General features: G+C 40.5%; 2 protein-coding genes across 2 annotated transcripts in view; both read left to right on the forward strand.

Moving 5' to 3' along the window:
- Nucleotides 1-24,168, forward strand: part of LOC311080147 (uncharacterized protein) — a 108,390-nt gene that overhangs the window by 69,563 nt on the left and 14,659 nt on the right. The window lies entirely within an intron of this gene.
- Nucleotides 10,946-21,048, forward strand: LOC311078911 (uncharacterized protein). Its single transcript, XM_084107964.1, has 13 exons — nucleotides 10,946-11,051; nucleotides 12,075-12,140; nucleotides 12,390-12,479; nucleotides 13,303-13,377; nucleotides 13,594-13,683; nucleotides 14,533-14,607; nucleotides 14,824-14,913; nucleotides 15,006-15,013; nucleotides 16,616-16,692; nucleotides 16,788-16,858; nucleotides 16,946-17,165; nucleotides 18,713-18,859; nucleotides 20,686-21,048. The coding sequence occupies exons 1-13, from the start codon at nucleotides 10,959-10,961 to the stop codon at nucleotides 20,718-20,720; spliced, it is 1,137 nt and encodes a 378-aa protein (XP_083964090.1). The 5' UTR covers nucleotides 10,946-10,958; the 3' UTR covers nucleotides 20,721-21,048.

A 24,168-nucleotide genomic window follows, 5' to 3' on the forward strand; every position in this document is an offset into this window, starting at 1 on the left:
CGTGCCTTGGACAAGTCAGGGCCCGATCCAGACGCCTTCAAAGATCTCTGCAGTGCTACGGACCTGGCACTACGGGCCACCAAGACCACTGCTCAGGCAATCGACCGCAACATGGCCAGCTTGGTTGTTCTGGAGCACCACTTTTGGCTGAATTTAATTGAGATCAGGGACGTGGACAAGACCGCCTTCCGGTCTCCACGACAGGTCTCTTCGGCCCTTCCGTCAGCGGCTTCGCAGAGCGCTTCACGGAGGCTCAGAAAGCTTCCAGTGCTATGAAGCACTTTTTGCCTAAGCGCTCCAGTTCGGCTTCATGGCACCATAGAAGTACACCGCAATCAGAGAAACCAGAGCCGCCAGTCCATCAGCCCCAGCCAGTGGCTGAGACCGGCCCACGCTACAAGCCTGCAAAACGCTACCCGCTCCCCAAGTGCCAGGTTCCCGGCCTCAGCTCACACTGGACCATGAGCCCAAGAAGCCATCCTAACCGGTGGGAAGAGGGGTTCTTGTCCTGCTGCGGCCGGACCACCCACGAAGATTGCTCGAGTGCCTCTCACAGCCCCCTCTTCAGTTCAGGCGGCTGGAGTTGTGTTAAATGCAGAACATGGGCCCGTCATCTGTCACGCACCCCTGCACACAAACGCTGTTTTAACAGCGACCCACACAGAGCACAAATCGAGCAAATTTCCTCACATAAAACTCTGTCAGGTCAAGCCCCCGTACTCGGGTGCTTCGCCTTCAGAGATGATTCAGCCTCTGGCTTATTGGGCTCTGGCTTGGCGAGCCATCCCCAATGTGTCAGATTGGGTGATGAATACCATAGTGAACGGGTACTCACTTCAGTTCGCCCGCAGACCTTTGCGCTATAACTTACACTTTGGTAGGGAGTACTATGGCTCATGTCCTCCACTCCGAAGTGGCGAGTCTGCTAGCAAAAGGGGCAATCGAGATAGTTCCCGCATCACAAAGCGAGTCTGCCATTTACATCCGTTACTTTCTCATCCCGAAGAAAGACGGCGGTCTAAGACCCATTTTAGATCGCAGACACCTGAACAAGGCCCTCATGGTACAACCATTCAGGATGCTCTACTAAACACATCCTAGCGCAGATACACCCAGGAGATCAGTAGATAAGTAGATCTAAAATACGCTTACTTTCACCACCAAGTAAACCCCCATCACAGGCCATTCTTAAGATTCGCTTTCGAGGGGCAGATATATCAATACACAGTCCTACCATTTGGACTGGCTCTAGCACCTAGTACATTCATGAAGTGCATGGATGCAGCTCTCTCCCCCCTGAGGCAGCGGGGAATGCGCAATCTAAACTACCTCGACGACTGGCTCATACTGACTCAGTCAGAGTCCCATACTCACAAAGCCTGGCTCCTTGGCCATCTAGAACGCCTCGGGCTCAGGGTAAACTTTGCCAAGAGTGTGCTGTCCCACAGCCAACGGATCACGTTCCTGGGAACAGTTTTCGACTCTGTTCAAATGAGAGCATGGCCCACGCCGGGCCGAGCTCTAACAATACAGTGGCTTGCCGCATCGTTCAAAGCGGGCTCCTATGTACCCCTCAGAACATTTCAAAGGGTTTTGGGCCTTATGGCTTCAGCATTTTCAGTACTCCAATTAGGTCTACTGAGTATGCGCACCCTTCAACTATGGCTAAGACCACAAATTACAGCCTATGCGTGGCGTTCGGGCCTCATGAAGATCAGGGTAAACCAGCGCTGTACCAAAGCTCTGGCCCCCTGGAGGAACACCAGCTGGTACCAGCAGGGTGTGAACATGGGTTTGGTTTCAGAGAGGAGGGTTATCTCAACAGACGCTTCCAACCTTGGTTGGGGAGCCCTGTACGAGGGTAGGCCTGCCTCCGGCCTCTGGTCAAGCTCGGAGAAACGGCTACAAATAAACTGCCTCGAAATGACAGCAGTTTTTCTAGCCCTAAAAACCTTCCTCCCATATCTGGCGGGACACCACGTCTTGGTCCGTACGGACAACATGGCCGTGGTGTCCTACATAAATCGCCAGGGCGGCCTCAGGTCTCGCAACCTGTTTACTATAGCCAAACAGCTACTGTTATGGTAGCTCACGCCAACCTGCGCTCACTCAGGGCAGCTCACGTACTGGGCACGATAAATACAGGAGCAGACATGCTGTCTCGGGGCAACGTTCCCCCAGAGGAATGGTCCCTCCATCCCCAGACGGTGCTTTTGCTGTGGGAAATCTTCAGCGAAGCAGAGTTGGACCTCTTCGCCTCAGAAGACAACTCTCATTGCCCGATATTCTTTTCAAAGAACAGGGATGCGCTGGCCCACGATTGGCCCAGCCTCCCCCTTTATGCATTTCCTCAGGTCTTACAAGCGCTCTCCACAAGTGCTTCCTGTCTTGAGTTTGGACCTAATGACACCAAAGTCGTCCTTAAACCAAGACACGGATATGTACCGAAGGTTCTTCCCATGTCGGAAGAAGATAGTGATGCCCTCATGCTCTGCCCTGTCAGAGCTCTGAGAATATATCTGGAGCGTTCTGCCTCTTTCAGACAGTCTGAACAGCTCTTTGTCTGTTTCGGGGGCCGCACCAAGGGGCTGCCAGTCACAAAACTCACACTGTCAAGATGGATTGTAGATGCCATCTCTCTGGCCTACACCTCTCTGGGCCTCTCATGTCCCATAGGTGTAAGAGCTCATTCCACAAGAGGCATTGCTTCCTCGTGGGCATGGTCCAGCGGGATCCCCATTGAAGACATTTGTGCGGTGGCCGGCTGGTCCGCCCCGCCCACATTTGCAAGGTTCTATAACCTAGAGGTCCCACCTTACAGGCACAAATTCTCTCCATTTAGGGCCCTGGCTCTCCCGACCCAGACCTATGTGTGACTTAGGTACCCTTGTGCTTCACTATATACAGTGTATCATTTAAAGGCCCGTCATTCTGGTCTATGATATATAGACTACTCTGTTATCAGTCCCGAGTTTCCCCGGACACATTCGGAGTAGTCACCGGTGAACAGCACGGCGTTTAAAAATGGGTTCCCATAATGTTTGCAACGCAGTACGAGAGAACCGTTCTCGTAAGGGAACGTACTCAGTTACTTTCGTAACCTCGGTTCCCTAAGAGATAAGGGAACGAGTACTGCGTTGCCTGCCGTTTATTTCGCTTATATCAGGTGCTTCGGTTCAGTCGATTAAACCTGTCATATCATATGACAAATTTTCTCTGAATTAATACTCTTCAGCCACGCCCATTTTGGCGCGCTCAGGTTGGCAAGGTGCCAAGCGCTCTGATTGGACCGTTTACCTTTGCTGATTCGCCATAGGTTCGTTCAGTTGCCGCCGCACAGCCTATCAGCTCGCTCTATCGAGCTGTCATGCTCTCTTGCTGTGCAGCTGCAATGCGTTTTAAAATAAAGGCTTCAATATTCTCGAGAAAGGAGTTTTCCATTAGCGTTTGCAACGCAGTACTTACGAAACGAGGTTACGAAAGTAACCAAGTACGATTCATCCTGTCAATGCTGTTAATGTAAACACACATAAACATTCAAGAACTGGAGGTAAATAAGTCTATAGTAATTTAGCTGATGTTAAATAGTTCCTTTATGAAGGAAACCATATAACTTTAAAAATGATTCCAAAAGCGAATTTTTGCAGTGATGTCAGAGAAGAATCTTCCAGTGAACAGTTCTAGTGTAAAGCACCATTTTCCACTATAAAAAAAGCCCAAAACAAAACCTTTTGTACAATTAAGGTTCAATGGATGTGAAAGGTTCTTCATGGAACCATAGACACCAAAAATAACGTTTATTTTCAAAATGTAAATATAATTGACTTTGTATATTATTCTCCTCAGATCTCATCAGAGATGTACAGATTGAGTTCAGTGATTCCTGGCTGGAGTCAAAAAACATGTGTGTGTTTCATCTTCGGTGTCTGGCGTCCGGTGATCCGAATCCCTCCTACAGCTGGAGTGGAGATCTGGTCAAGACTGGACAGAACCTGAACATCAGCCGTCATCCAGCAGAGAGCGCTACACTCACCTGCACTGCCAACAACACCGTCAGCATCAAGCACACGATCCAGACTGTAGTGTGCACAGAGAAGTTTTCAAATTTCTGTGTAAAAATGTTGAATACTTAAATTCTCAAGTATTAATAAGGATTATACAATTAAAAATGTTATATTTTAAAATAAATAAAGACCACTAAAAAAACAGGCCACCTATTTTTTGACACCCTTAGATCAACCTGGTATTAATTACAAAAATGTATTTTATACTGTTGGCTCAGACATTTTGGGTTTAAAGAGTATTTAAGTATTCATAATTATGAAGCTGAAGCATTAATAAATGAAGAAAAATTAAGATATCTGTGTGAGATCTTTCAAAAATGCTACAACGTCTCGTGTAAAAATTGAGACACTCATCATGCAAACCTCAACAATGGAAATATTAACATTTTCAAATCTAAATAGTAAAAGAATACAAATGCATAATTTAGTCATGCTGCAATGCATGCTGGGAGTCATGAGTGGATTTTGCTGGTACCCATCATGCACTGCAGTATGAAGCATGTCACCATTGTTTCATAAGCTGAGTGTGGATGTCTGTTTGAGTCTGAATAACACTGTTGTTAATATCTTACGCTCACAATGCGTTTTCTTCATTCTTCAGAATATTTGATTTTCACATTAGTGCTGGATGTCACTATAATGTCACACACTGAAAAAAAGTAAACTTTAATTTTTCCTTTTACAAGTTGCATGCAGATTATTTAAAGTAGCCCAAATTTCACACATGGAATTAAGTAAATCTACTTAATATGGCACAATATGTAACTTTTTTGCTTTAAAAATAGCAAAAATCACTATATCTATGTTATATATTTTTTTTTTTAGTTGTGTACTTACATTATCCCGACTGTTTCCAACAACTTTCAAACCAGGAGAAATTTGTAATTTAATTCGAGAAACGTCCCGTTTCTTTATTTCCGTTTTGTCGGCGCCAATGCCGTCATATCCGCGTTGTCCCTGGTTTCCGCTCGTGCTGCCATGGCAACCAGAGCTATGAACCAGAGCCGTCTGATAGTAACCAAAGCGACTGACGCGGACAACTTTGTAGTTCGCAATGTCTATTTGCACGCTGTTGTTGTTTTGTTCAAACATTATGGACCATGGCAAGCAGACTTTGGATAAAAAAAGGAGAACTAAAACGAGGATCAATATCAGCGCGGTGTTTTCGAGATGCCGAGAGCTCCCATAGACAGTATAACGAGAGCTCCACGCCCGAGACTTCGACCGCTCCTACATGTACTTTATTAAACAGGTGAGCACATTTACATAAAACTAATCAATGTTTTATAGTTCAACAATGATAAAATGTCAGAATATGATCTGTATGTTATTCTAATGTTGATCTAGCTTACTGCTAGTCTCATACAGACAAACTAACACATACATTTCAACACATTCAAATGCAGTTTAGTGTGCTAGTGTAATGTTAGACCAAGTGAAACAGCGCTGCGTTACCTCACAAGTTTAATTTGTCTAATAAACTGACCTGTGAGTAGTGATTCTGCGTGTAGTTCGGTAGAATGAAATGTCCATATTCCTTTTATATCCGCGGGACTCGCGTCGCGTTTGGAGCTGATAGCTGTCTCTTAGCAATCCCGAACTGCTTCATATCACAGTCATGATAAAAACATCGATGTATTTACTCATCCATAAACATTATTAGCCTACATCGGTCGGCTTGACGTTGACGACAAGATCCATAATTCTTAGCAAATGTTGCGTCATCAAACTCAACTTTGTTGAGTACTATGTTATTGTAAATAGGTTAGCGACCCCTAGTGGTGAAAAATGCTATACTGTACGTTTAACCAAGTTAAAGGGACACTAAGTGGGAATTTCTCCCATCTAGTGGTGAAACTGTATTTTGCTTTCAAACGAATAATGCTCTCCAGCGCCTCACTTTTCCAAATGCGCGTTGCATCTACGGTTGCCGTTATGTACCAAAAAGCTATGACAGGATGTCTTATAATAGCACTTCGAGTTTTCCTTCGGGTGAACAGGTTTGTTATTTAAAACAAACTGAAACTTGAATCAACGAAAAAAAGAATGTTACAGTATAAATTACTGACTGTGAAAAACATTAACTATGGTAGTTAGTAGTAATGCCACCTTTATTCGTTATATTTTTGAAGTACGTGCATTGTTATATATCATCATCATCCGTGCCTTCTCTAACGTTACTTTACTCAATAGCTGCTATTCATCAAAGAGCCTGTTTAACTTACTATGAATAGAATAGATAAATAGATATAACTATAAATGTTCTACTGTCTATATAATAAAGTTCACAACAAAGCAATGAAAAATAAGCTTGTAATTAAGACCGTAACATTGACTTACCTGTCGAGAAGAAAGCAGGCAACTTCAGCATCTCTTTTGAAAGCTTTCTCCTGCATTAGCTATCCCGACATTAACCCTTGTTTTTGTAATCTCCGGTCACGTTTCCTTTTACGGTCTATTTTGGACTTTTTCGACGACGAGGACTCCTTATCCTGTGACTCATGTATGTATGAATGAACGGTGTATAAATAACCGTACAGTGCAGGATTTTAAACTTGTCGCGGCAGTGACAAGCGCCTCTCTCCGCTCTGCTCCTCCGCCTCTGTTGACTTCAGTCACGTGACGCTGGCTCTGAACGAAACGCGTTGTGGAAATGCGTTGGCCTAGTACTTTTTGTCCCTCTCTGCTATTATAGTTTTTCAAGATGGCGGAACTACATGGAAGCCTCCGTGGACCTACCCGTCCCATGTATATAAAGATAATAAATTCTTCGTTTATGAGGATTAGTCTGATCATTGGCATAGGTATTTTGTACACCATTGAGGGCATATTTATGAATAAAAATATTGATTTTAGATAATAAAATACCTAAAAAGCTACACATTGTCCCTTTAAGTACAATTAACAAAGAAAATAAGTAACTTTAACTAGGCTAGTTAGAATTTGTTTAATAATTTCTACTTTTACTTTGCAATACTCTTTAAAACAACATTGAATTTTGCCATGCATTTAAAGTGTATGCTTTATTTAGAAATGTCTAATTAAATAACAACGTAGATATTAGACAACACATCTACACTATATTAATAATGTGGTAACCACCCGAACAAAGAGACCTCAATACTTGGTTTACATTAACAGTAACATTTGATGGATCATTTTTGAGTATGAATGTTTCATTTTGATTAGAAGATGAACTCCAGATGTCACAAAACAAGTTACTAAACCACACAACAAAAGCAATGATGAAAGATGCAACCTTATTAATCATCCATGCCCCAGTGCATGATGGGAACACCAGCATCAGAAAGTTGAGTAGGTTTAACTTCATTTTATAACGTTGATATTTACACTTTAATTTTTACAAGTTTAAAGTGAATACTAATATAGAATTTACTTTGTTTTTTTAAATCTGTGTTTTCTTCACCGTTATTTCTAAGCCTTAACTGGTGCAAAATACAGTGTGTCTAAGATCACATCAGGCCATCTGTAATGGATCTGCTTGTTTTACACTCTTTGACCACCAGGTGGTGTTCAAATGTTTGTTCCTCTTTTCTTTAGTGATTTTAATCATTAACATCAGGTGCCACTAATGGCCAATCATCACTGAATACTTTAATTAACTCCAGCAGTGCTTCAGTGTTATTTTAACTCTGTAGTGTGAACACAAACACTGAATGGTGATCAAAACAACGGATCCGCTTCGTGTCATGGCCGCATTGCCATCGGGTGTGGCCTGTCAATTATTCCTATAGGATGTGCTTTTGTGCACAACATAGTGGAGATGAGCAACTAAATGCCAATGAACAACATGTAAAAGACACCCATGATGATCTATACCTGGAAAGCCAGACAGGATGTCTGAGGCAGCAATCCCAAGCCAGCAACGATCGACCTGAAGCTTTTTCATACACACACTGAAGCTAAGCAGGGTTGTGCTTGGCCTGAAAGTAGCGATGTGCCAGACGAGGCTTTTGAAGCAGTGAGGCTTTTACAACAAACTGTGTTGGTGCTTTTGACACAGTGCTCTACTTCGCCATCTGGTGGTCAGTAAAAAGTCCTACACCAACTGTGTCATTCAATGCTTTGTCCATTGGGATGTCATTGTAACGTTTATTTGTCCATTTAATAAGCATATATGTCATTAGCAAGATGGCGGTGTGTGTGTGTGTGTGTAGTGATAGAGTTTTTCTAATTTCATTGTATTTTGCACAATACAATGACAATAACGACTTTCTGTTCTTAATTTTTACTCGCATCAAACTTGTCTTTTCACCCTCTAGGCCAATAAATTAGGAATATGTGATTTTTCATTTTACCAGTTTTTGTGTGTTCCTTACAAAACAACACAAACATGCACATTGTTAAGAAACACAAATACAAAAAGCAATTACATATTTTATTCAAGAATAACAACAATACACCACATTAAAAAAAGCTATATGCATACAGGCATGACCGATATAATTATAATATTGCACTAAATGGATATAGTTGGTATGGGACAGCGACACGCTTTGTATTTGAGCCCAGCGTGACGTGTCAGTGAGGTAACGAAGCTTTATTTCCACTGGTCACGCCTCATTTCAAGCGATGCTCCGGAACACTGTTTCGATGCACCAGTGCGTTGAAAACTCGAGACGTGTGTCGACACTGTGTCTCGAACTACCCATTCCTGCTGAGAAGACTATAGCTGCTTCTGGAAGAGGGGTTAAGGCCAATTCACACTGCACAGACTAAAACATGTTCAGCATCTGTTGTCGTTAGTCAAAGTTTGTTTTCACCCGACTGAACAAGTGTTTGTTGGTGTCTGTTGGGGTAATGTGAACATGACAGTTATTTTTCATAAAATTCTAAATTTCAACGACCAGTTTGTTTGTTGTTACAAGTTAGAGCCTGTTTATGGAAGTTTGACAGTTTGACTGGCAGTCTGTTGATGGATGGGCATTGAAGTAAGAATGTGATTTTACCAAGTTTTTCAAAGATAAAGTTTGGCACAATGTTCCACAAACTGTTTGGATTTTTCAAAAATCTTTTAATCTAGTTGATTTTTAATATCTCATTGAAAAGTGAGAAGTCAATTACCGATAAACCCCGTCCTCAATTTTATTAGTCAAGATGTTTTTCCTGATTTTATGGGGCTTCTTCCTCCATATAAATTTATATAATAGTTTGTCTAGATTGTAGGGGTGTAAATCGGAGCCTTCATGACGATTCGATACGATACTGATTTCTTAAGCCAACGATTCGATTATTTTCGATACTTCAGAATTCCCTGCGATACGATTCGATTCGATTCAATACGATTCAATACTAGATATTTTTAAATGATATTTATTAAGTTTCAAATAAATCAACAAAAATAATAAATAATGTGCCTTTTATTGAGAATACATTAACAGTATTCTATTACTGTTACACTATAGCAGTTGTGCTCAATGCACTGCAAATAGAACAGCAAATATAACAGTTACTGCATCTACAGTTACAATAAAGTGCAATCAGATAAATTGTAATAAGAACAAAATAACAATAATAAAGTCTAAAGCTTACAGTGCAGGTCTACTATGGCCAATTAGCCTATTCACTGTTAAAAAAAAAAAAAAGACCTCTACAGCCTACAGTTCAAGTACATCAACCCTGCATGTTTCTTTTATACAAAATTGGTTACATTTTGAAAATACAATTTGCATCTTATTAAGAGGTAATGGTCACACATCCTCTGCAGTAGATGAACTGCAAATAGAACAGTTAACTCCACAATATCAGTTAAAGTGCAATAATAACAAAAAGTAACAAAAGTCTAGGACATAAGCCTACAGCCCATTCACTACAAAATAACAAAAATGCATTTGCATTTTAGAAGAATGAGGTATTTAGGTATTTAGAAGCATGGCTCATGGCTTGGGCTATAGCAGGGACCTTGCAAATAGAACAGTTACTAAAAACAGTTTAAGTGCAGTAAGAATCAAAACAAGTAACAAAAGTCAAGGACATAAGCCTACATCCCATTAATGGCAAAACAACCAAAAACAAGGAGACTGACTACAGTTCTACAGTTCAATACTCTCAGTGGTGCTCCTTGACAGATTTTTCTTCAAGAAAATCAACTGGTCCACATGCTCAGAAGACAATACACTACGCTCTGAACGCACAATGTCCCCTGCTGTACTAAATACACGTTCTGATGGTACACTTGTACCAGGAATGCATAAGTACGTCTTGGCCAGTTCTGCCAGCAGAGGAAACTCAGCCTGGTGAGCTCTCCACCAGTCTAACACCTTACCATCTAGGCTCAAAGATGCAACATCTCTGTACTTCCTAACTTCATCATGGGCAAGTTCTTTGGATCTTTTGTCTCTGACACTTGGGTCCTCATTGCAGAAGGAGTCGCCAAAAAGGTCCTCCAATACCTTTGATTTCTTGGAAACAGGAGGGGAGGTGTGTGTGTGTGTGTGTGTGTGTGTGTGTGTGTGTGTGTGTGTGTGTGTGTGTGTGTGTGTGTGTGTGTGTGTGTGTGTGTGTGTGTGTGTGTGTGTGTGTGTGTGTGGTTTACATGGACAACACGCCAGACATTTCACCTGGGCTCCACGGACCTAAGGGTAATACGGGGACTATGCCAAGGTCCTCGTAAATCAAAGAGTGTAACTGCATTTGTTAGTGTCTGAACAACATATATTCTCTTTTTCTTTGAAAGTCCTCATTTACCACTTGACCTGATTTTGAGTGTAACCCAGTGTATAGAACAGCGACCCCACAGCTGGGTTTTATATTGCAGTTTCATACACATTTCTGATACACACGGTGCATTTTGGCGGGCCGTCTTGTGATTGGCTGGTTTGCGCATGTGGGCGGTAACAAACGGAAGTCGACGGGAAGCTCCGCCCACACCACATGGCCCAGCTGTCGCTAATTAAATACCTAATGGACCACACCTCGGAAGTGTCAGCTCGACGTCGTTGGATTTACTGGATTAAATACATACAGGTAATAATTATATTTATAAATATAGTTGCATTTTTGCATTAAGTGTTTCTTATTTGCAAGAAATTGTAACTTGTAACTTACAATTACTGTAAAATGCTATATATTTACCACAATGTTAGCTGAGCTAGCTTGAGTGGCTATCAACATGTCCTGCTCATTAAGCCTCAGGCTAAAGAGGTGGAGGACAGCAGGTAGAGATGAGGACAGAAGTAACATTGCCAGCAAGTCAAATTTGGTAGTTTTGTTTTTAAAATGAAAGCTAGCTAGGTTAAGTTGAGCTTGTGGCTACCGCATGGCTTAATGAGCAAGGCGTAGCTAGTTAAAGCCTTAACTTTTATTACAGACATTGTGTTTGTTTTATAGAATTAAATACTTTCTTAGTAGCCCACATTATTTTTTTTAAATATGAAGTTGCAGTGACACAGGAAGGCTGTTATATCATTAATATGAGTACTTTCAGGCCATTAAATAAATGTAATGTGTTTATGATGTTCTGTTAGTGTACTAAACCTGTAAGATAAATTAATTGGTACCTAGTAACCAACCACAATGATCAATATACAAAACATGAGGGGCAACAGACCTGACAAGTATCTTGTGCAGTGTGTAGAGTGTTATATATATACACTCTACACACTGCACAATATATATATATATATATATAACTCTATATATATAAGTTAAAAACAGTGTTTTTATCTTCTTGACTTCATTTAATTAACTTTGTGAAATTGTTAGTTCTCATATAAGAAATGCTTTAACCATAGAACATTTCACATACCAAAATACTGTACATTTTCCATCTAGCTTCAGGTGGAACATGATTTTTATAGCTTTTGTTAGCACCACCTAACCACACCATAGATGATACTGACCATTACAGAATGTTAGAACAAAAACAATGAAGTCATCAAATGCTGTGTTCATCAGAGTGTAGTTTTCATAATCCACAGTCTACTATAAATATATATATAATGTATAATATTATTATTATTATTATTATATATTTTTTCCTTTTTACAGGGCCTTGATGATGAAATGGCCCCAAAGATGTGTGGCACCACAAATCCCCCTTCCACAACTGAAGAGGTATGTCCTCACAAAAGATAGATTTTTATTAATATCTTGCTCTTGATTGTTAATATCAGAGAAGTTGTCAGTGAGCTTTAAAGCAAGGTTTTCCTCTGTCTTTGTCAACAGTAGAATGGTTTCTTTTTTTACTCGGATGTCAAATGTCCTCTCTAGTGTCACGCTCCCAGGATGTCAAATGTCCTCTCTAGTGTCACGCTCCCAGGACTTTCTCTTTATTGTCCTTTGTCTCTGTTTCATCTTCTACAGCTGACCACTGAGAGCAAGTGCACCCATACAGCCGTCAGCCACCCGAATCAGACTAGTCCAGAGCTCAGCCCACTCACCAAGGTTGGAGAGGTAAATTAAATCTCATGTACAACTTATTTGTGGCAAAATGTTAAATCTGCCAACCTATTTCAATGTGTGTGTGTGTGTGTGTGTGTGGTCGCCTGAGTAGAACATGCTTTATGTGGACAATCGCCTGAGCAGAACATGCTTTATGTGGACAGTCGCCTGAGTAGAACGTGCTTTATGTGGACAATGGAATGGAAGGACATTTGTCTAAATGTGCCTTTTCAAGCTTCAGTCAGTATAATATCTGAGTGTATGTGTATCAAACACTGAACCCCACCCAAACATGACTTGGGAGGTCCATGCAGTTTAGAGGGTCCCGTCCCCAGAGGCATCACTTTGGTTTTTAAGAACACTTGGACTGCCTGCATTGGATCTTTATGTTGGTTTAATGTGAATGCCAAGTCGTTTGGTTACATGTAATGGAAAGGCACCCATTCAACAGCACTGATGAAAATTCATGACAAGATGTCATTTAAAAGAATCATAGCAAATCTAAGAACTATAAAAGGACTAACCCCTCACTCCATGTAAAAGCTTAGTCAATTATTCTAGAAGTGCAATCATTCTACGAAGTTGGCTGACAATAGATAAACAACAAAGTAATCAAATGCTGTATTCATCAGAGTGTAGTTTTCATAGTCTACAGACTGTAGTCATGTGGCCTGTTCAGTGTCTAAAGAACCGTTTCAGAGACTACATGTTTTCCACAAAACACTCACTGAAATACAGCCATGATATCTTTTCACTGAATGCTACACAGGGAACATCTTGTCTTCAAGATATTTATTATAATTTATCTTTTTTTGTTGTTTTTTCCTTTTTAAAGGGCCTTGATGATGAAATGGCCCCAAAGATGTGTGGCACCACAAATCCCCCATCCACAACTGATGACACTGAAGAGGTATATCTTCACAAAAGATAGATTTTTATTAATATCTTGCTCTTGATTGTTAATATCAGAGAAGTTGTCAGTGAGTTTTAAAGCAAGGTTTTCCTCCGTCTTTCTGTCAACAGTAGAATGGTTTATTTTTTTACTCAGACGTCAAATGTCCTCTCTAGTATCACGCTCCCAGGACTTTCTCTTTATTGTCCTTTGTCTCTGTTTCATCTTCTACAGCTGACCACTGAGAGCAAGTGCACCCATACAGCCGTCAGCCACCCGAATCAGACTAGTCCAGAGCTCAGCCCACTCACCAAGGTTGGAGAGGTAAATTAAATCTCATGTACAACTTATTTGTGGCAAAATGTTAAATCTGCCAACCTATTTCAATATGTGTGTGTGTATGTGTGTGTGTGTGTGTGTAGTCGCCTGAGTAGAACATGCTTTATGTGGACAGTCGCCTGAGTAGAACATGCTTTATGTGGACAGTCGCCTGAGTAGAACGTGCTTTATGTGGACAATGGAATGGAAGGACATTTGTATAAATGTGCCTTTTCAAGCTTCAGTCAGTATAATATCTGAGTGTATGTGTATCAAACACTGAACCCCACCCAAACATGACTTGGGAGGTCCATGCAGTTTAGAGGGTCCCGTCCCCAGAGACATCACTTTGGTTTTTAAGAACACTTGGACTGCCTGCATTGGATCTTTATGTTGGTTTAATGTGAATACTAAGTCGTTTGGTTACATGTAATGGAAAGGCACCCTATTAGTTATACTGGGCTACAATAAGTCAGCTCCTGACACTGAGGCTAACCACAAATTCCCCATCTACAATTTAAAAATATGAAGAAGGTATATCTTCATATAGGATATGCTTTAAATAAGCTGCATTCAAACATTCAAAGGAAAAAAACAAAAACTCAGATAATATCTACAAGGGCTAATTTCTGTACAAACCTTCAATTTCAATCTCATCCAGTGACTTCCCCTGGATGCTGCAAAGGTTTCCTTTCTCCATTTGACAAAAGCAGTTTGGAAATCTTAGCAAGTTGTGTTGTGGGAACTGGTAATCTGTAGAAGTCGCGGTGAACATGAATGTGTTCATCAGAGTGTAGTTTTCATAGTCCGTGGTCTACAATATTTTGTTTATTTGTTTTTTTTTCCTTTTTAAAGGGCCTTGATGATGAAATGGCCCCAAAGATGTGTGGCACCACAAATCCCCCTCCCACAACTGATGACACTGAAGAGGTATGTCCTCACAAAAGATAGATTTTTATTAATATCTTGCACTTGATTGTTAATATCAAAGGCGTTGTCAGTGAGTTTTAAAGCAAGGTTTTCCTCCGTCTTTCTGTCAACAGTAGAATGGTTTATTTTTTTACTCAGACATCAAATGTCCTCTCTAGTGTCACGCTCCCAGGACTTTCTCTTTATTGTCCTTTGTCTCTGTTTCATCTTCTACAGCTGACCACTGAGAGCAAGTGCACCCATACAGCCGCCAGCCACCCGAATCAGACTAGTCCAGAGCTCAGCCCACTCACCAAGGTTGGAGAGGTAAATTAAATCTCACGTACAACTTATTTGTGGCAAAATGTTAAATCTGCCAACCTATTTCAATATGTGTGTGTGTATGTGTGCGTGTGTAGTCGCCTGAGTAGAACATGCTTTATGTGGACAGTCGCCTGAGTAGAACATGCTTTACGTGGACAGTCGCCTGAGTAGAACGTGCTTTATGTGGACAATGGAATGGAAGGACATTTGTATAAATGTGCCTTTTCAAGCTTCAGTCAGTATAATATCTGAGTGTATGTGTATCAAACCCTGAACCCCACCCAAACATGACTTGGGAGGTCTATGCAGTTTAGAGGGTCCCGTCCCCAGAGGCATCACTTTGGTTTTTAAGAACACTTGGACTGCCTGCATTGGATCTTTATGTTGGTTTAATGTGAATGCCAAGTCGTTTGGTTACATGTAATGGAAAGGCACCCTATTAGTTATACTGGGCTACAAGAAGTCAGCTCCTGGCACTGAGGCTAACCACAAATTCCCCATCTACAATTTAAAAATATGAAGAAGGTATATCTTCATATAGGAAATGCTTTAAATAAGCTGCATATAAATAAGATGCGCTATAAATAACAAAATACAATGCAATAAAAGGGTAATCATATGTATCAGGTAAATTAAATGTCACATTGGTATTGGATTTAAAATGATTAGATATCGACATGTTAATATGAAATATCTTTCTGTCCAAACTATGTGGCGTAAATATGAAATATCTTTGTCCAAACTATGTGGCATAAGTAAACACTACAATAAAAAATGTTGCCAACAGTGTCAAAAACACCGCCTTGTGTGCGCAACAGTATCCTCCTTGGACAAGTGTGTTCGTTGTGTGGGACCCGTATCTTCCTATTATTATTATTATTATTATTATTCCCTTTTCCAGAATTCACTCGACACGGTGAAGTTCTTGCTTGACGTGAAGCCCAGTCGTGACGCAAATGGAGTCAGAAAACAAAAGCCACCGGTTGAATCTTCACACACACGCGAACTGAATTGTGAAGCTCAATGTCCACGCTCGCCGTGGTGCTGAAGACAGTGCGCATGCTCACAGCCTGATCGAAACGTAATGTGTTTCTTGGTCCTTTAAACAGTCGTTTTACAGCTGAAGCTAAGAATCAGTGTCTACCACAAAACCAGTAAGTACACTTTCCATACAGCAAAACCTTGGTTTTACAGGAGTAACACTAACTAGAGTTACTTTGTGATACTTGGTATGCAACTTGTCATGATGCGATTTTAGTTTGGAACATCTATTTCAGTATGTGTGTGTGTATGTGTGTGTGTGTAGTCGCCTGAGTAGAACATGCTTTATGTGGACAGTCGCCTGAGCAGAACATGCTTTATGTGGACAGTCGCCTGAGTAGAACGTGCTTTATGTGGACAATGGAATGGAAGGACATTTGTATAAATGTGCCTTTTCAAGCTTCAGTCAGTATAATATCTGAGTGTATGTGTATCAAACACTGAACCCCACCCAAACATGACTTGGGAGGTCCATGCAGTTTAGAGGGTCCCGTCCCCAGAGACATCACTTTGGTTTTTAAGAACACTTGGACTGCCTGCATTGGATCTTTATGTTGGTTTAATGTGAATACTAAGTCGTTTGGTTACATGTAATGGAAAGGCACCCTATTAGTTATACTGGGCTACAATAAGTGGCATCAGAGGCATCACTTTGGTTTTTAAGAACACTTGGACTGTGTGGGACTGTTCGTTGTGTGGGACCCGTATCTTCCTTCAAGTGGCTTGGCTATCGATGCACAGGTTAGATATTTACTGAATTAGTATAGAGTGTGTTGTGCTCTAACCACTTAAATAGACCTGCAGTGTTAACATTATTTTACTCAAATGTGTTCCAGTTTGTTCAGGGGTCTGGCATAAATCCTGCCTCAAGCAAATTAAAAGAGATGACTTTAACAGCACAGCACAGGTGAGTATCTAATAAGTGAGTGTTGAACTTGAACTGTCTATAAGATTCAATCACCATGTAAAATAATTTGCTTTCTCACCAATTCAGGCGCAGCAGTCTCCTAAGGCTTCTGATGATGAACTGCTGTCAGTTCAGGACAAAGTTCCACATCCAGCATTGGACCAAATATCATCTGATGATGCTGAGGACATGTCTGACAAGGAATACATACCTGATTCGGAGTCAGAATATTCTTTGTCATTACTTGCTAGTAAAGGAAACCTTTGCAGCATCCAGGGGAAGTCACTGGATGAGATTGAAATTGAAGGTTTGTACAGAAATTAGCCCTTGTAGATATTATCTGAGTTTTTGTTTTTTTAGATAAACATCTAGACTTGGCGTAGTTAGCATCCCTTTCCAAGAAAAAAAAAATCACCTTTCATGTCCAAGTATGAGTCAAGGACTACTATTCAGAAATATAAACTTAAGTCTACAGTATGGCTGGACAGTAATTCAAAATTATGTTTGTGTAGGTGCAGTCAAATTACTTTAAATATTAACCTAATATCATATTGTGTAATCATTTATCTTATGTGCTCATGGACCACATTAAACATAAACGCAGGTATAATAGCTCAAAACTACTCAAGTAAAAATAGTTACTTTGCAAAAAGTACAAAACCAAGTACTATCTTTTCCTTATTTGATGTGGCTATTTCAACCACAGATTTTTATGTCCAGCTATTTATGAGAGTTTTACCAGAGCTGTAAACTATTTGAGTAAATGTAATTAGCAACTGTACTTGAGTATATTTTTGGCTACTTTGTAGTTGTACTGAGTATCAAAGATATTAGCTAATTTTACTCTACTTGACTACATTTTTGAAGAAGTAAATGTACTTTTTACTCCAATACATTTGTGATGAGTAATGCAATTACAAATTACATTTTGCATGGCACCTAACTTTTCTTTATGGCAAAAACAAACTGCTGCAGAAAGTGATATTTCCATCTAAGTGGCATTGACTGAACTATATCTTGTGCGTTTTGCCCTTACTCACCCAAACTTTTCAACAAGTCTACTTTACGCGAATGCGAGTGCATTAGTAGGTGCTAAATCGCAGACGTTTGATTTAGATCAGGACTGCAGCCAGTGATGAGTCCAAAACCAGCACATCCAGTGCAATTAGACTTTGACTATTTAATTTTACTTAACAATTTTTTTTATCCACATTATTGACAAGGCCTTTTTGAAGGATATTGGTTTACGTGTGGCCTTTTTGTGCACTTGAGCTTAACTGAGACTTGAGAGTTTGTAAACGCTTAAATAGATAGTTCACCCAAAAATGAAAATTGTCATCATTTACTCACCCTCAAGTTGTTCCAAACTTGTCTTTGTTCTGCTGTACTAGTCAATGGCTGGCAAAATCTACTTGGTTACAAAATATCTATCTTTGTGTACAGCAGAACAAAGAAATGTATACAGGTTTGGAACAACTTGAGGTTGACTACATGAAGACAGAATTTTCATTTTTGGGTGAACAATCCCTTTAAGAGGCTGTTGTGTCGACCCTGATTTATTAGACTATTGAGGTGTTCAGTTTTATTTAGATTTTAGAAAATAAACATGACTTCTCATTTTACAAATCAATTGTTTCTTATTTTCACCTGCCTGTCTCAGGTGTCAAGGACTAGTGCATCTTTGAGCCTAGATTTAGTATAAGTAATACTAAAGTATTGTTAATCACTTTTACTCGTATTGGTATTGGTGACTTGTAATCGAGTAATTTATGCTGCAAGGTATCTGTCTTTTTACTCAAGTATGGTTTTCAAGTACTCTTTCCACCTCTGAGTTTTACTAATGCCATTTTCCAGATGAGATTGCGTTAAGTGATGCTGAAGACAGTGGGAGTGAATCTGATGACAGCAACACAGATCTCACCGCATCAGAGCTTGGAACTGTGGAGCCTATGGATATTGACTCTACAACCACAGAGCAAGACCATGACATGGGAGACTTTGGTATGTTAACTCAATTCATAGTCTCTGCTGATAAAATGTATTTTTTCCTGTGACAAAAGTAACTTGTTAAATTATGTTTTCAACAGGATCAGTGTCATTTGTGTTGTCCACAGTAAGTGAGTGTACCTCCCTCTGAAGGTAAGATTCAGATTCAAGAGGTTTATTGTCTATGCACAGAAGAAACACACTGGTTTATACCCTACAATGAAATTCTTACTTTGCCCAACTCCCTTAAAGGGATACTTCACCATTTTTTCATATTAAACCATTATTCCCTTAACTAAGATGAGTTGATGCATACCTCTTTCGTCTCAGTGCGTGCACTTAATCGCTCTGGCGCTCGGCGACAGTTTGATAGCACTTAGCTTAGCCCAGTTCATTCATTAGGGACCAAACAGAAATGAAGCTAGAAGCGACCAAACACCTCCACATTTTCCCTATTTAAATACAGTTACACGACCAAGTATGGTGACACAAAATAAAACGTGGCGCTTTTCTAAGGGGTAAAAAGGATAACTATAATGTATGGCGGAATAGCACTTCGACTCGCGCAGTAAAAAGTCACGTTGGTTCTACTGACAGAAGTGAGAGGGAGAGGATTTTTCAAGTGTGACTTTTTACTGCGCCGAGTCGAAGTGCTATTGAGTCCCAAGTGCTATTCCGCCATACATTATAGGTATCCTTTTTACCCGCTTAGAAAAGCGCCACGTTTTATTTTGTGTCACCATACTTGGTTGTGTAACTACTCGACTTACTGTATTTAAATAGGGAAAACGTGGAGGTGTTTGGTCGCTTCTAGCTTCATCTCTGTTTGGTCCCTAATGAATGAACTGGGCTAAGCTAAGTGCTATCAAAGTGCCGCCGCGTGCCAGAGCGATTGAGTGCACGCACTGAGACGAGAGAGGTATGTATCAACTCGTCTTAGTTAAGGGAATAACAGTTTAATATGAAAAAACAGTGAAGTATCCCTTTAACAGAAGGATTATTATGCACGTCTTTGTGATGTTTTCAACTATCAAAATGCAAGAGTAATCTTAAAGAAAGAGATATGAATAAATAGCCCTAAATTTAACTGTACTGCATTTGTACAAGACATCTTGTCTGCAAGGGAGCATATACACTTACTTTATTATCAGGAAATGTATACTGAATTTGAGATAAAAGTAAAGTTACCTCCTTCTCTTCACATGTTCTCTTGATTGCCCATGAGTACGTTCTATTAATTCTCTTTTTGGCAAGTTGGTTAAAAGACTAAAAATAAATTGGTCTGGATGACTGAGACACAACATGCCACAAAATCTGGAAGATTAAGAGGTTAAAAGTAGTATTAAGCTGATTGTTACGTACAGTTTCAATTTCAAGACTAAACTTTCAGACCAAGTTCCAACACTATTTAGCTAACCTTATGAAATCAGATTTAAACTGAGAATCAGACCTTAAACCCCATAGTCTTGGTTTCATTTAAAATACAGTGTGTTGAAGTACAATGCCAAAATTACTTAAGACATGTTACTAATTGTAGTATTACTTGCTGTTAATTTAGTTAAGAATTAATTCAAATAGCAAAAGGTTTGGCCACATAAATAGATGAACAGCAAAGACATTCTAAAAATACACTCCATATTGTCCACACTCTAATGTGGGTTAATAAAGTTGGTGAAATCACATCGAGTGAGACACCAACTGATACCCAGAGTGAATTAAGAAAAGTAAACTGCAATTTCTTGTCAACTGTGGCATTAACTGAACTCATGTTTTGATGGCTTCAACTGGACAACACATTTTGTTTGTGATTTATATTCTTTTTTTGTTTGCCTATCTTCCAGGGAATTATGCTGATGAGGAACATGGATCCAGATGAGTGGCGAAGAAAGTGTGGTCTAAGGCTGAGGTCGCCGCAGTAATGCGACAGTTCAAAGGTCATATAAGCATGGGAAAACTGGCCACCAAAACTGAACGCAGTCACTGCAAACTGGTGGAAGACCCCGTGTTGGCACAAAGAACAGTGCAAAATATAAGGGACTTTGTACGAAATAGAGGAATAGCTGCACAGAGGCAGTCAGAAAAAAAAAGATTTAAATACACTGACAATTGTGGTGGTGTTTCTATGTTTGTGTTAAAGGAACACGCCAACCTTTTGGGACTTTAGCTTATTCGCCGTATCCCCCAGAGTTAGATAAGTCCACACACACCCTTCTCATCTCCGTGCGGCCTGTAACTCTGTCTGACGCACCCACCGCTAGCCTAGCTTAGCACAAACGCTGGAGGTAAACGGCTCCAGCTAGCATACTGCTCCCAATAAGTGACAGAATAACGCCAACATTCTCCTATTTACATGTTGTGATTTGTATAGTCACTGTGTGTACGAATAACAAGGTCACATGATACACAGCCGTCTTCTAACCGTATACACACTGGGAACTATATTCTCATAGATTTTACTATATAGAAGGCGAAGCACTGCTGGCTGGAGTGATTAGCGCAACCCTCTGAGCGAACTCTCTGCTCCTCACCACGGGCTTCTCAGGTCCTGCGAGCAAATCACTCCGCCCAAGTAGCAGTGCTTCGTCTTCTGAGAATATAGTTCCCAGTGTGTGTACGGTTAGAAGATGTCCATGTCTCATGTGACCTTGTTATTTGTACATGCTGTGACTATACACATCACAACATGTCAATAGGAAAATGTTGGCGTTATTTTGTCACTTATTGGGAGCAGTATGCTAGCTGGAGCCGTTTACCTCCAGTCTTTGTGCTAAGCTAGGCTAGCGGTGGGTGCGTCAGACAGAGTTACGGCACACACCGAGATGAGAAGGGTGTGTGTGGACTCATCTAACTCTGGGGGATACGGCGAATAAGCTTAAGACCCAAAAGTCCAAAGTCACAAAAGCAAACTGTTAAACAGTTTTTAGTTTTTTTTATATTTTATTTATTTTTTGTTATGAGCAACCATGGGTATTTTGAAGTTGGGTAAGAATAACTTATTTGATTAAATAAACTTAACTTAATTTAATTTAATTAATCAATCAACAATTCTATTGATCAGCATTACCAAACGTGGACGTTTTACACTAGAAACAAACATTGATGTATTATTTTAATTGAATACTGTGAAGCTGCTTTGATACAATCTGTAATGTGAAAAGTGCTATATAAATAAAGTTGACTTGACTTTTTTGCTCAATTCTCATTGTCATGGCACTGGTGTTGTGTGACAATCTATTGTTTAGCTCTTACAGGCTGTTATCTGGCTGTTAGTCAGTGTCACCAACTAACAATGGTGATGTTAGAGTTGTGCAATGAAATAATAATTCAAGTCCCATTAATGCTTGGTGGTGTCAGGTTAATGTGTATTTATGTTAGTGTATTTATGTTAATGAGCAAGTGACGTCATTGTCCCTTTAAAGTCCCAATAATGTTTGTTTTGGTCCTTATAAGTCACATATTCTTCAAAAAGAGAAATGTCTCTATAAACCACAATAGGTTTAGGGTGGTGTGTATCACGCTCTGAAGGGTGTATCTGAAGTCTAAAGTGTCCTGAATTTTTTTCAATTTTTTTTGAGTGTTTTAATCGAATTCTCATAGCTCTAGGACCTCAGGAAAGGGTAGTCCATCTAAACCACCACCGGGCCTGTTTGGAGAAAAAGTCTGGCTAATCCACATAAACCTGTGTGTGTGTGTGTGTGTGTGTGTGTGTGTGTGTGTGTGTGTGTGTGTGTGTGTGTGTGTGTGTGTTCGTGTGTGTGTTCGTGTGTGTGTTCGTTCGTGTGTGTGTGTGTTCGTGTGTGTGTGTGTTCGTGTGTGTGTGTGTTCGTGTGTGTGTGTTCGTGTGTGTGTGTGTGTTCGTGTGTGTGTGTGTGTGTGTGTATATCCAGTCCCCGTCGGAGTTTCAGTTCGTGTCTTGGTTTCCTGTTCTGTGTTCAACTGGTTTTCGTTCGTCGTCTGGATTTCATCACGATTCATCATCACGTCACTTCATCACCGGATTGCTGACCATCTTGTCCCTGCGTCACCAGCCTGATAGTTTCCTGTTCATCATTTACCTCAATAAAGAGTTTTACTTGCATTATTGCTTCCGTCTCATTGAGCGTGACAGTATGAATACATACCTTTAGTGGTTTCTGCATCACACACCTCATTTAGCTCAATAGAAATCTGGTGAGGAGAAGATTGAGGAGGCGTTTCCTCAGGCTGGGCCTCTGACTCATTCTGTAACACAGACACAGATAAACACATACACATAAAGGTATTAGTAAATAGCTAGAGTACTCAATGGAACAACGGGTTCATCAGTATTACTATTAAATTTAATTTAATTAAACACCATCACTAAATTAACCAAGATGAGAAACAACCTACCCTCTGTTCATTCAGCCGTGCCGCTTCTTCAGCAAGATATTCAAATGTTTGGTTTCTTCTCTCATCACCCAGGAAAGGAAGCTTTTTAAATCGGGGGTCTAAAGCAGCTGCTCGAAGTAAGAATGGTTCTTCGTTCACATATCGCTCTCTAAGATCATCAGACATAAGCCGTTTCATGTCTTTGATTAAGGGGGAGTCATCAGGTGCATATTCGAAATGCGCCAGCAACTTAATTCGGAGAGGTGCAACGATGGACACAGTGGGTTGCTTCTCCTTGCACATCAGAGTGGTAGCAGCCTTTAGCGGGGCTAGCAGACTCACCATTTGTTCGGCAGCCAAGAGATCACTTTCACTGAGTGTGTGCACGTCACACGAGCCTTTTCTGACTTTCTTGTCGAGAAGTGTCGCCATCACCGCAGCTTGTTGTTCAAGAAATCGCTCCAACATCTCGAAAGAACTATTCCATCGGGTTTTCACGTCTGCTTTGAGCTTGTGGTGTGGAAGCCCCAGCAAACTTTGCTTCTCCTTCAAAACTGTGGTCGCAACTGCGCTGCGGTGAAAAAAACTCACAATTCTTCTCACGCGCCCTAAAAGCCTTTCTGTGGCAGCAATCTTCAGTCCATCTTGTGTTGTCAGATTGAGTGTGTGCGCGAAACACTTTATATGTGGTGATAACCCTGCCTCTTCACCGGCTTTGATCATGTTAGAAGCGTTGTCGGTTACGAGAGCCGGTGCCTTGTCCAATATACCCCATTCTTCACACGCACTTCTCAGAACCTGCCCGATATTAACTCCTGAATGAGTGTCTCCCAAGACACGAGTCTGTAAAACATGGTTTTTCATTTGCCATTTGTTGTCAATAAAATGACATGTTACAGTGATGTATGACTCCGTTGTGCATGAAGTCCATCCATCTGAAGTTATGGCTACTCGCTCTGCACTCATCAGACCCT

The sequence above is a fragment of the Abramis brama genome (genome assembly GCF_963993115.1).
Source record: "Abramis brama genome assembly, chromosome: 3".
In the NCBI taxonomy this organism is placed as follows: domain Eukaryota; kingdom Metazoa; phylum Chordata; class Actinopteri; order Cypriniformes; family Leuciscidae; genus Abramis; species Abramis brama.

Excerpts from the sequence above, each read along its gene's own strand:
- LOC311078911 (XM_084107964.1), top strand. The coding sequence starts at position 10,959 with ATGGCCCAGCTGTCGCTAATTAAATACCTAATGGACCACACCTCGGAA. Across the intron at positions 13,378-13,593 it reads CAACTGATGACACTGAAGAG|CTGACCACTGAGAGCAAGTG; the intron begins GTATATCTTCAC and ends CATCTTCTACAG. Across the intron at positions 16,859-16,945 it reads ACTTTAACAGCACAGCACAG|GCGCAGCAGTCTCCTAAGGC; the intron begins GTGAGTATCTAA and ends TCACCAATTCAG.